Here is a 13637-nt window from a genome sequence, read left to right as displayed (position 1 = left end):
TTGATTTATCTGTTTAGTTTAAATCGGTTCAAACGGTTTAGCTGCAGCTGAATGTAAACAACTTTTCTTTTTGCTCAACATCTGTATGACTGGATCAAGCATCTGTCAGCTCAGCTGTCTGAGGTGTAGCATCAGTTCGGTCTGACACAAAACTCCAGCTTGTAAAACGCATAAAAAAATTTTAAAGTAAACAAATTTTGCTATATTTCACGGTCCATGACAATAATTGGTGATGACATCACTGGCCCAGTGAAGCGAATTTAAAATCTGATTGGTTAAAAAAACAGTTCCATTGCACAACTGATTCTGAAGGCTCTGGGCAGATTAGATTAACCCCCGGCAACACATAGAGACTGAAATCTGATTGGAGGAAACATCGATAATCTTCGTGTACGGGGAAGCAATGCAGCCAAGAGAAACGTTACAAAAGAAGAGAGAATAGACTAATGGAAGTAAATTAATACAACTTCATTGAACAAATATTATAATTTAGGTTGTAGATATAAGTTATATTCATATTTCATATTTTCTTAGATATGCTGAAGTAAATCAAAACATCTTTACTGGAACTCTTAGTTGTTTTTTTTTTATTGATGGTGAATTTATCAAACACAGATTCATATCTTAACATTTTCTCTCAGAAATCTTCAAAGTAAATTCACTAAATATATTTTTAAGTTTTATTTTTCCCGCTCATGCAGCGCAGGCAAAGAAAAAGAGGCCTGATGACCTCTGACCCCCTCATCAGCTCTTCAGCCAATTGGATAAATGCATTCTTTACAACATGACTTTATAAGCATCCAATAAGAAAATATACAAAAACAGATTTTTTTGTCTTTGAAAGAATAGAATATGCAGACGTTTGGAGAATGTAGAAAAACGTTTTCTGAGATGGCAGAGAGGTGTCACTCCCACTCCAAAAAACAGACTTTTTTTCTCTGAAATTTCCTCACCTCCTTCATTTCTAAATGCCACAAAAACGTGTTCCATCCACGCAGAATTCGATGAAAATCCAGAGAAGCCAACGAACCATTAGTTACCAACAGAACCAGAATGCACAAGACTACAGGGACCAGAATGCATTGTGATGCAAGCAGGAACAAAAATCAAAGAAAACAACAACTACAGCAACAACATCAACAACAAACATCAGACTTCATATCTCATATGATTTTTCTCCTGGTTGGTTTTTTAAAACAACAGAATGGCACAAACCAAATTAAAAAAAAAAAAAAAAAAAAAAAAACTAAAAAAACATTATTCACACCGACGTGGAAACATTGACGCCAGTTCGTTTCTGTCGTTCTCCACAGGAGTCGTGCTACATCGCCCGTCTGTCCTCCGTCACAGTGCATTCGCTGTATATACTGCATTTCCCAGCATGCCCCTGCTCATCCACTGCCAAGGACACACTTCCCTCCATCAGCCAAGATGGAGGGTTGTTATGAGGAGATGAACACAACAAAAAGCGTGAGGGTTTGATGAAAAGCTTCACCTCGACCACCCGGTGTTGCTGTCAGTCAGTCAATAAAAATTCAGCACCAGTGGGGGGGAAAGGCCATTTTCGATTTGTTGTATTTTGCGCAGAACATTCGGTTTGATTCATTTACTTTATTTTTTACAACAAAATTTAGGGAAAAAAAACTCAGGCTCCTCCACCTTTGAGAGCCCGCCCTTGTATTCAAAGTGGGCGGGGCTCTAACATAACCCCGCCCTTGAATAAGCATCCAATAGAAAAGAGTCTTTGGCAGATTTACAGAAAGAAAAGGCCGTCGACTGGAGAGAAGTTTGCTGCAGAAAAACAACCTCAAGTTGTTGTTACATGAAATTACAGTCGCATATATGAGCCGCAACATCCAGAACCGCACTTTGAATTGATTGAATTTGTGCTTTTGATCAGACTAAGTAGGTCGTTTTGCATCTGTTGTGTCTATAGTTTATGGGAATTTCTTTATCTCACTGGTGTGTTAAGTCAAATACGCCTTTGTTGCCGTTTAGAGCATAAATTACAGCAAATAAACTTGAAATTTGCTATTTTTCGTGACTAAAGTTTTTCAAATCGATACGGTTTCTGATTACGATGTAAATTTGCTTTATTTCCAAACTTCTTGGCAGGTTTGTGGTTCAGAGCCTTGAAGAATCACTTCAGACATTCATGACGACTTTTCACAGATTTCAAAGTAAAGTTATTATTTGAACTTGACGAGCGACGACCACCGAGGTGCGTCGCTTGCTTCCTTAGCCTCATCTTTAAGTCACGGCTGTGGCTCATGTGACTGTAATCACCTTTTTATAATGGACTGAATGGGTTGAGAGGAGAGTCCGTGTTGGAGTTCATGCAGACCAGATGATGTTCTGTCCAAAGTGATGAAATCTGAGGATGTTTTCAGTCTGTTTGATTCAGCTGGTGCGTTTCTGTCCGACAGCGTCATCGATTCACTGCCCCACAGACTGAAGCTGGACTCCACTGACTGCCGTGTTTCCCAGGTAAAACAAATCTCCACAGGAAACTGTCACATTTCTGTTAAGGATGCTTCCATTTAAATATGTTTAGCTTTTACATGATGGTCATCCCTCATTGATTAGTCTGGCTGTGTTTATTGTCAGATTTAACCTGTCAATAATGAAACTCTGAAAGACCACATCAGTGTTTTAGCACGAATTACCCAAATAAATCCTTATAACTCCAGATTTTTTTTTTTTTTTTACTTTTAACATGCTTTAATTTTCATCGTCATTGCATTACCAAAGAGGATTTGAGCTCAACAAAGTTTGCAAATTAATATTAATCTCACACTACATTCATTTTCTGTATGATTGTATAAAAACCTGCTTATTAACTATTAGTATTGTTATCTTGCAGTTTTCTAGTGAAAAACTACGTAATAAGTTGTCCGATGGAGAAAAATAATGTCTCCAAGTGACGTCAGTTTTCATCAGAAACTAACAAAAATTCTTTAATTTGAATTATTTGTGACTTTGGGCTGCAGTTCTGCACATACTTACAAAGTAAATCGATCTTTCACTTATCAGCCAAACTACCACATGATACGATCAGCTTATATTTAATAAATGTATATTCTCCAGTTAAACTTAGTAAAGATTTGCAGTAATTTTGCAAAACTTTCTTGGAATTATGAGTATTAGTAGTGAAATCCCCCCTTTTCTGTCCATGAAATGAAAATCGGCCACGACTCATTTGTTCTACGTAGATCATTGCAGGAACCAATCCCGACTATTTGTAGGATGAGAAGGTTGAACGATATTGTATGTGCTGAGCTGAAATGAGAGCGAAAGTAAGCTATCAGGAGAAGCTAGCTATCAGGAGAAGCTAGCTGCCAGGAGAAGCTAGCTGCCAGGAGAAGCTAGCTGCCAGGAGAAGCTAGCTGCCAGGAGAAGCTAGCTGCTAGGACTTAGCTTGGGATGAGCGGCGGCCAGGCCTCGTTAGCAACTGGCTAACTTCTCATTTCTTAGTGGGCAGATGTATAGGCAGGGTTAGATAGATCCGAGGAAAACTGTGGGGTCATACCCCAAAACATTTTGCGAAAAACAGATTAGTTTTTAGGTAATTGTCATCTGCTGGAGTGGGACTTTAACGATGATGTCTATTTCCTGGAAATCAGCTAAACAGGGATTTAGACATAGAAACAAAAGCAACACAGTGTTTAGTTGTAATGTTAAGAGCCTGTATTTTAGGAAGTAATGTTTTTATGTAATAATTTAGTGTTAAATCCTTTTAAAAATCCAGAAAACATGTATGCACAAGAGCTTGATGGAATGTGTTATCCAGAACTTTCTTGCTCTACCCACCTCATGGTGATCAGTTTCAATGTCAAGCTAATAGTTTGTTAGCCTGTTTGCTACTTTGTTAATCCAACTTCCCTGCATACAATGTGTATTTTTCTCCTAAAGCCGTCACTCATCTTTAAATTGTTCAACTAATGAGTCAAACCTATTGGATGTTAAGGGGATTCCCACAGGGGAAACATGAGGAAATTACGCGTTGGTGGGTTGTATGCTAATTTTGTGAAGGGCAAACTTGAGCATTAAGATTTTCTCTTAGAAGAAACAATAATAAAAAGAGATTAGCACCGTTTGCTATTTCATGGGAGCGTTAAACTTTAATTCTGACAAGATAATGGTCTGAGATCTTACGTGTACACGTTACCGTGTTTATACATTGGCTACCATTTCTATGCTCTGCATCTAATATTTATGATCCAGATCCTGTGCAGGAACGCAACACAACCAACCTTTAACTACTTATAACATGTTAAAGCACTGGTATGGTCTTCACGTTTGGCTTCAATTGAATGGTTTGTAGAAAAATGTGTTTATACTTGGATAAGCTAACGTTTGGCATCAGCATAGAAAAAGATAAGTCAAATGACCCCGGCACTCGAGGCATTAAAGTCTATCCAACATGTCAGTGTTAGAAACCTTATGTGAGTCAGTGGAGTCTCAACTTATGGATCTGTAGAACAGTTTTATTGGCCTTTTTAACAGAAAGTCCACACAAAGTTGATATGCAGCTCCAGGTTCTGCCGATAGCCGACCTCCGACTTCTTTGATTAGTGTCCAGGTGAAGGTGGGAGGTCAGCGAGAAGGAGCTGGATTATTTTCCTTTAAGTTGTCCTCAGAACAGCGGGAGGACGGAAAGGAGGAGGTGCTACGAAGAGGCGAGGAGCAGGACGAGCAGGAGGGTGAGCAATATGGCGGACGGCTGAGCGAGGATGCAACCACCAGTGGTGTCGTCCGTCAGGAAGGGTTCTGGAGACTCGTACACAGAGTCATCTGTAAGAAAGGTCAAATGGCAATGCTGTTAATCATGACATGAAAAGGAGGTCATTTATGAGAGCTGTGGCTTTGCTCTGCTTTTTAAAAGACAGATTTGCCCTTGATATTACCATCCTGGAAATGAGGTATAGTACAAATAAGTGTGTTTCATACAGTGGTGCACTTTAGGGTTAAAAGACCAATGCCATATTGCGACGCCTCCGTTTGTCAATATATTGAGAGATTAACTGCAATAATGTCAAAAGTCCAGTTAGCAAGGTTAGCGCCAGTGCTGTCTTGCTAGGTCTAGCATTGCCATGTAAACAAAGGGGAGATTGAAGCATAGTTTTGTTTTTTTTAGCTTAAAACCAATTACACTATCAGACACACGAGGATCTTTCCGTGTAATTCCATTATGTTTCATTGCGAACACAGCGACTTATTTAAAAGTGACGTAGCATACACAGCATCACTGCCTTTTGTGAGACTTAGTTTTTACAATTACAACTACAGCTGCCCAGCATATCCTAAACAGCTGTGATTCCAACTATGAGACAGTAAAAAATCCAAAAGCAAACACTATGACAACAGAACTTTTTCATTGATACATAAAAGGATTTCTGTATGAGCTGGTAGAAGAACTGCTGTGACATTTTTGAGCTTTCACTTCTTTGCGCTGTTGTCCTTGCTTTGAGAAGTAGTTAGTTTGTCTTACCCATTAAAGTCTCCACAGACAGAGCACTGCTGCATACTGCAGATAAGGTACCAACTACTCAAAAGTACTTCACACGATCCCAAAAAACTATTAAAACTATGCATCAGTCTCCCCCTTACATGGCAATGCCAGACCTAGCCAAGACAGCACTGGCGCTAACCTTGCTAACGGGACTTTTGGCATTATTGCAGTTAATCTCTCAATATATTGACAAAGGTCAGCCAAGAGACAGTCTCTCCAACGTGTCCTGGGTCTTCCCCGGGGTCTCCTCCCAGTGGGACGGGCCTGGAACACCTCACCAGGGAGGCGTCCAGGGGGCATCCTAACCAGATGCCACCTCATCTGACTCCTCTCAATGCGGTTCTACTCCGAGCTCCTCACCGTTATTGAGAGGGTTCTGATAAGGAAATGGCTCTTGGTGTGAACTGCTAAAACAGAATTATGGCTTATAATTGTGCTTTCTCAGCTGCACTGCTAACATTCTGTTATGTTATGTTTATGCATTTAGCAGACGCTTTTATCCAAAGCGACTTACACTGGTAGGCAGGTAGGGTAAGGGGGTCTTGCCTAAGGACCCCTACTGGAGACAGTACCTTTCATGCAGGGGATTTGAACTCAGATCTTCCACACGAAAGGTGGCAAATATACACTATCCAGTCCATATCCTGTCCCACAACTGTTGTGTAACATCACAGTCCTACTTTATAACAAGTCCTTTCACATCTGTCAGTGTCTATAGGAAAAAAAAGGCCCTCATGAGATGTGAGGTATATGTTAAACACCAAAGACTGGCTGACAGACGGGCCAGCCGGCACAGTGATGAGTCTTAAAGCTGTCGTCTGTTAGGAATCCAACTGTGCTGTCATGAAGTGAAGATGTGCAACATGCACATGAATAATAATAATCCATTTATTATATTACAATAATCTACCTGCTATTAAAGCTCTAATGAGGAGAGTGATTGCTGCTTTCCATGCATCATTTTCCACACAAGCAGGAACTGCTGCTGTAACAAAGCAGCAATGAGTTCATTTGACCTCTGGATATTCATTTATTCATTAACAGGTCTGTCCAAACTTTCCTTTTCCAACCTTCTATCTGCTCTCTGTCCTTATCATACCTCACTTCATGTATAGTCCTAGCTATCATCTCCACACTGCGAACACTTAATGGCTTTCACAGGCACATCTGACATCCATTTTCATCGATCAAAGCTGGAGACAGTTCTTATGGGTTCTAAATGTCATTACATCCCCTCAAACATCTCTTCACCACTTTCTTGAGCATTTTGTAGACGACCACAGTGCAGGGTGAGAGTTTACCTTCACAAAACAACCTATTAAGAGTTTCTACGTTCATTTCTGAGGACGTGCACAGGATGCACGAAGCAGCCGTGATAAATGATAAACTTGACCACAACTACATTTTTCTACAGTTGTTTCCCATCATGCACCTGGTGGAAATTCTTGAAAACAATGAAGTTGACCGATGAGCAGCTTTTAGCCACAGCTGCCGTATTATTGTACGATCTGCAGACAAATCGTACAATAATACTGAAACATATTTGATTTTATGGGTCCTTAAAGAATAGGTAGGAATATGTTTTATAACACTCATTTTGGCCTCAAGAAGCTGAAGTTTTACTGTAAGTCTCTCCCAGAAAATCGGGTAACGTTGTATAATCAGCAACAGGAGATTTTACATTAGATTTTATGTTAAATTCATGACTGATGTGGTTTCACTTCGGGGGGGGGGGGGGGGGGGGGGAGCAGGTAAATTAAAAAGTCATCCATTATGTGTTATTGTTCGTAATATTTCCTGTCAGAGGATCAGAGTATTGGCCCAGTATAAATACTGCATGTCGGACAGATTCTGTTTGTTTATTCTCTCCTCTAAATATTCATATTCAGAGTTTCACAGCTTGACTGTTTCGGAGCAATCAGCCTGTGCAGATAATCCACCTCCACATCTAATGAACGCCTTTTTTTCCTGCTCAGCAGCACGCGGCGTTTACTCCACAAATCCTCCGACTCGCTAACAAATCAGCTTCCACCAGCGCCGGTGCCGATGAAAGCTGATTTGTTAGAGAAAAGGAGGATTTCCAGCCAGTGATGGTGTAAATGTGTTAATGCTGTTTTCTGCAGTGACAGTTAAATTCTCATCGACTGCTTTAAAACTGTGACGGGGGAACTGTTTAACGCCTTCCCTGCGACAGCTGCGAGTCTTCACACTCACCCTGCTTCAAACTGATATTTACAGTTTTACACGAAGAAGGACGGATTATTTCGGAGTCCAGAGAAGTTTTGAGCCAAATGGCCGGAGATGCATCTGTTCCTCTAAAATTAGAAAACAAGCTTAATATTACCTGCTAATGATGTTTTTACAGTTAAAAGGTGATTGTTGTTGTTAGAAAGTTGACTTCTTTCGGAGAATACTTCCACAAACTATTGAGTAAAGTGACAAATTACGTCACTTACGGTAATTACGGTTTAATTTTCTGTTTTGACTCTTTCGAGCTGAAGACAAAAACTGTATTTCTTCTTCATTATTTTCTGTTAGACGTCAGTGGGACATCTGGTTCAGAAGGGCTGAAACAATTCAAGTAACTACAGAAAACTTGGATTGTTGCAAATTATTGTCTTGATGCTTCATTTCACACGGACGGTTATTACTGTAACACAATGTTAAAGGTGTCTTTTACACCAGCGTTTCTTTAAAGACGAAAGGTGCTCTGGTTGATATTTCAGCTGCTGTTTCATGATAAATCGACTCCCCTTTTCTTCGTATTATTTATTTTCCCCCATCGCTTGACTTCATGTTATCGACGGGTCTGATACAGCTCAGTCCCACGGCTGTAATGGTAATAGTAAGAGATGCAGACTATGATCAGGCTGCTGTTACAGGGAGTCCTGTTCCACGTTATTTTAGGTTAAACAAGAGACAGTTTTCAGTATGACTCCTTTCAGGGAGTCTGTGTGAACTCTGCTGATAGAAAGCCTCAAAAATGTTCAGCTGGAAGCTCTTAAAGCGGTCGCTCAAAGAAGGCCGAAAGCTTTGAATAAGTCGCCGGGTGCAGCTGTGTTCACTCTCACCTCATTGTGAACAACAGAGAGAAAAATGTTATGTGGACGTGGAAAACAGCCGATAACACATAGAATCCACAGATTGGAACGCACACAAGCTAACGTGTCACTTTCGTATTTAAATGTAAAGTACTACAAGAGCTTATTAGCTTAAATAGACAGTTAAAACAAACATGTTGGATTAATTAATTAAATAGTCTATAAAATACTCGACTAACATACTTGCCTGTTACAGGAGGATTCCACTAGGGGGCACAATAAATGACTCAGGCTGGCAAAAATCTGCCATCTCCACAACATTTTTGTCCGTGCACAAACATTTCTTAAGTGGCACTGATCACTCAGCAGCTATTTTAGCACATTGTAAAGAAATGAGTAACTGTGGGACTCTATCTACAAGCATGTCTTCAAAACTGCCGACTCTATGATCCCACAACTGCTCAATTTTGGCGCTACGCTCCCCCTTCTGGACCCCTACGTATTGCAGCTTGCTTAAGCGTAGCGTTAGTCCACAAACGGTGCTCCAAACAAACGCAGGATACACGCGACAGCCATGATAAACACGTATTCGTAGTTAAAAGTAATTATGTTCCTGGCGTCACTGGAATGCTGTTAGCATCTTAGCTGTGAAGAATTCCTCTGTTGTCTTTTCTCGGCAAACGGCTCGGTGCATCGCTGCCACCTTGTGGCGTTAGTAACGTATTACATCCAAGTGCTGGTTAAAACACTACAGTCCTGTTAACTATTTGATGACTTTTTGAAAGTTTAAAAGCTCATCCTTTATGCTGATCAGGGCCGACTCTGTGCATAGGCGAACCAGGCGGTCGCCTGGGGCGCCATCTACAGGAGGGGCGCAAAAATTTAATTCTCAAAGTGAAAAAAAAAAAAAAAAGGTTTTAAAAATTATACTTGAATATACGAATAATAAATTTCAACCCATCCTTCAAATTTCTTGACACTTTTTCTTTTAAATAAATAATAAAAAGAACAGAAAAGCTCAATATGAAAAATCCATTGGCTGACCGGCTGAACGCTGATCTTTTATAATGAAAAGGACACCCAAGCCGTCAGGTGCTGTTTTTAGAAAGCGAAGGAAGGAGGAGAAGGAGGAAAAACTGTCCCAAAGCAGAGGTATGCAACTTTAATTAACTTTTAAAGCATTAGGTGTTGATTTCTTCATTTTGGCTAACAGCAAGTGCAAAGATAAGCTAGCTGTGTCAAATAGCAATACTATACTGTCGTTACTACTGCTAAAGTTACTTTAAAGGTTCCCTAGCTATTATACTATACTATACATGGATATAAATGTCTTGCAAACAGCTGCCAAGCTGACATTGGCTGAACTTGTACAGTAAATAGAGGGTAAAAGCTTCAGAATACATCCTAAACACCAGGAATGTATGAGAGCCTGGAGCGCCATATTACCCAGAGCCGGCCCTGATGCTGATACATCATTTTAAAGCCTTTATTGGTCAGCGTGAATATCTTTGTGCATCCCTGGGTTATTATATATTATTCATAGTTGTCGCAAACAAAAAACTAAACTGGGAGGAAGAAGAAGACAGAAATAGAACCAGTGGCCTTGGCCATATATAAGAGAGGTCTTCAGGAATTCTTTTCAACTGTTGTGATTGCTCTTTCATGTCTGCCAGTAATGGCCGAGAAGCAGAATCAGCTGATTGCTGTCATTAGTCATGTGAATGAAAACATGCTCACAAAAGCTGTGTCCATCTGTGTTGGTGTGCATGAAAACCTTTCTTCAGATCAGAGAGATGCTGTCGGCTTAGCTCAGGTGCTCAGGAAACCATATAGGATGGTTACAACCCGTTTGTTCTCAGAAAGTCTGAGTAAAGCTGCCAACAAGGTCAGAAAGGGGCTTAAGGTGAACGTAGCATGAAGAGGAAGCAACTCACTGGTTGGTTTGACGTAGATTTTGAGCTTCAGACAGGGTTTCCCAGCCAGGTTTGGATGTGGGGACGCTGCAGAGAAAACACACAGAGAAGCAGAGGAAGTTTATTTGCACTGAACGTTCTGACACTGAAGTAACGTCGTGTTATTTGCTTAATAGAAAAAACACTCTTGCACACACAAAAAAAGAAAAAAAAACGTGGAAATTTAGTCTTTATTCACTCGGCACTTTGTCTCAAAGCGGCTCAGAGGTCAGAGACGCTCTGGGAAACATTTTTTCTCTCTTGTTCCACCTTTAGAGATTGAATTTTACGATATGCTGTCAAACGGTCTGCATACATTTATACTCGTGCCAGATTTCTTTTTTTGGGCTTTTCGGCTCATTTTCCAGTTGGTAACATCAGTCAGCTGATTGCAATTCTACATTCGGTCTCTTGAGTTTCAGGTTTGGCAGCTGTTGAGCAAAATTTAATTCAAGCGAATAAAATGTAATTTTTGCTTTTGAATCTCATCTCCAGTTTCAGAGTCTTTGTTCTGCTGTTTGACTCTGACCTGCAGAGGATGTTTTATTCATGTTTCTGCTCTGAAACTGCTGCATTCATCACACACACACATGCAGAGTCATTAAGTGTCATTTAAAACAAACTGCGCCTCAGTCTCTGCTGGAGGCTTTTCAGTCCAAACGAGCCACAATTTGGGAAATGTTTTCCAGCTTGGGGGACAAATTATGTCCAGACAGAACAAAATGACAGCAGCTTGAGCTTCAGAAGGTTTTGAACCTCCTTTCACTAAATGTTGACTGACCCGTGCTGGTAAACTTTGAGCGCTTGATGTTCAGGTTCACACAACATGATCTTTGAAAGTGATCAGATGGTCATTGTGCCAAATAACAAGTCATCACAGAGGAGAATACTAAATTAAACTCATTATTTGTCAGTATATCGTGGCAGCTCTGTATTCTTTGTCCTAAAGATACTATATTTATGCATTTAGCAGACGCTTTTATCCAAAGTGACTTACAGGTAGACAGATAGGGTTAGTCTTGCCTAAGGCCCCCTACTGGACCTTCATGTTGGGGTTTTGAACCCAGGTCTCCCACATGAAAGGTGGGACTAATACCACCCTAGCACAAGATATTAGCTTCTCTGATTTGATTTATGTAGCTCTTCATTTTGGGCAGTTGTTAGAGTCGTAAAACTTTGCTGAGACAGATCACGGCCTACTTGTTTGACCCCGACCAATCACGGCTTAATACATGTCATAGGCTGTGTAATCCCATCAGAACCTGAAACCAGAATTTAAAACAAACACTGTCTGATGAAAAGCCTGTTGTCTGACCTTTACCTTCACCATGATTACTAAATCCATGCTGCTATTAGTTAGCGTCACAAACACTTTGGGGAAAGTCAGCTTTCATGGAGAAATCACGCTGAGTTAATACTTTATGGATGGCCAAAATAAAACAATGTGACCCCCGTGTTTAAAAAACCAGAAACAGTGAAGAGTTTAGTCTGCAAATAGCTTCAATATAGATATATATTATAGATATATATAGGTCAGTGTGACTCTTATTTTATTGGTGTTTAATGTCACCGTTTTCAGTATCATTTATAACAGCATTTGCAACTTAATTTCTAAACATTGTTTGGTATTTTAAGTTTATAAATCCTGACTGCTTGGATGAATCCAGTTTGCAGCTTTAATGATTAAAGTTCAGTGTTTCAAGATGCTGGTTGTGTTGGAAAAAAGCGTTTAAAACAAGGTTTAAAAACCAGATTCGTGATATTAAACTCTTTCTTTGCAGTTGAAATTAGATAAAAAACGGGATCTGTGAAGATAATAATATGTTTAAAGTGACTCAAAGACAGGCTCTGTTGTGTTTCGTCGTGGAAAATAAACAACAGTTCTTGGCTTGTTCTTGATACAACCAATAGAGAAAAGGCTCCAGCACCAACCCTGAACCAGCACTGGAGCCACTTTGGTAGAAAATGGTTTTATAAACGGTTTCTTGTGGAGTTATTTTTGTCAGTATTGTGTGGATTTAGCACAGCCTCAAAGCCACATCTACTGACATCTCATCTTCTACATCAGAAACACAGAGGCCAACTTTAAAACTACAGGGCTCGGAAAGATCTGGAAGCTAACCCATAAATGATTAAATATGAAGGCTATCTAGAAGTTTATTAGATATTAAAGCTAACCTGCAAATCATTGACTTTCAGTCTAAAACAGTTAAAACTGCAGAAAGATTTTCTTTAAACACGTGTTAGACAACAAATACTGTTCAATAGGCAGTACCAAGTAACTAAAAGATACTTTTTTGGTACTACCTCAGCCAAGCAAGCTGAACCAATACCAAAAAGCAGTTAAAAGACGATGCATCTACTTAATGGATACAATGGCGTACTCAAAGTAGATACTCCAGGACCAAAGAAAAACTTAAGTCCTTCAGAAACTATGGAAGCTCGCAAATCCACACCTTGGTCAATCCAAGAGGAACTGTTCTCAGTTTGGTTCTGGACAAGAGACGATGGCCAAGATGCCTACGTTGAGGTTAAACTACCTGTACTGTAAAACCAAATGGACCAAATGCAACTACCCACACCGAGTCGTGCCATGCAGTGAAAGATTAGCATCAACATTTGCTTTTCAACGCTTCAAAGCCTGTCACCATTTGCTGAAACCTTTTCAGCCACAAGTTCAGTTCAGATTAACATCTACAAATGATCTTTTTACCCAAATCAGTCACAAACGAGAGGAGGAAAATCCAGTGGGCTTCAGCAGCTAGCAACAACTTCTTCTAAATGTGGAGTTTGGATAGATGTTGCTGTGAGCAGGGAGTCGGTTGGTGTTGCAGGAACTGGTCTTAAGTGGTTCTCATAATATCTTTCTGGAAGGTCTTTTTCAGTAAATCATCATCTGAACCTGTGTCCTTCGGTGTTCCCCAAGGTTCTGTTCTGGGCCCAGTGATGTTTGCACTATACATGCTTCCATTTGGGTCATTTAATAAGGTGGATCCTGTCACAGTTACCCAGATGATGTTCAGTTATACGTTTCAAATATATCTGTCCTTCTGAGCTCAATATAGTCCAAAGAAGATTGGATGGTGGAAAACTTTCTTCAGCTCAAACTTTTTATCATCTCCGTTGTCTTTC

General features: G+C 40.0%; 1 protein-coding gene across 1 annotated transcript in view; it reads right to left on the bottom strand.

Moving 5' to 3' along the window:
- Positions 1-576: 576 nt before the first annotated feature.
- LOC140311505 (ephrin-A2) overlaps positions 577-13637 on the bottom strand; it is a 120457-nt gene continuing 107396 nt past the window's right edge. Inside the window, exons 3-4 of the mRNA XM_072388892.1 lie at positions 10488-10553; positions 577-4794 (exon numbers count right to left, since the gene is read on the bottom strand). Coding sequence (XP_072244993.1) covers positions 4670-4794; positions 10488-10553 — 191 coding nt within the window. The 3' untranslated portion in view covers positions 577-4669. The remainder of the gene's footprint in view (positions 4795-10487; positions 10554-13637) is intronic.

Source organism: Leuresthes tenuis, unplaced genomic scaffold, assembly GCF_036924035.1.
Source record: "Leuresthes tenuis unplaced genomic scaffold, fLeuTen1.0.hap1 SCAF_7, whole genome shotgun sequence".
Lineage (NCBI taxonomy): Eukaryota > Metazoa > Chordata > Actinopteri > Atheriniformes > Atherinopsidae > Leuresthes > Leuresthes tenuis.
This window is presented reverse-complemented; position numbering and strand designations above follow the sequence as displayed.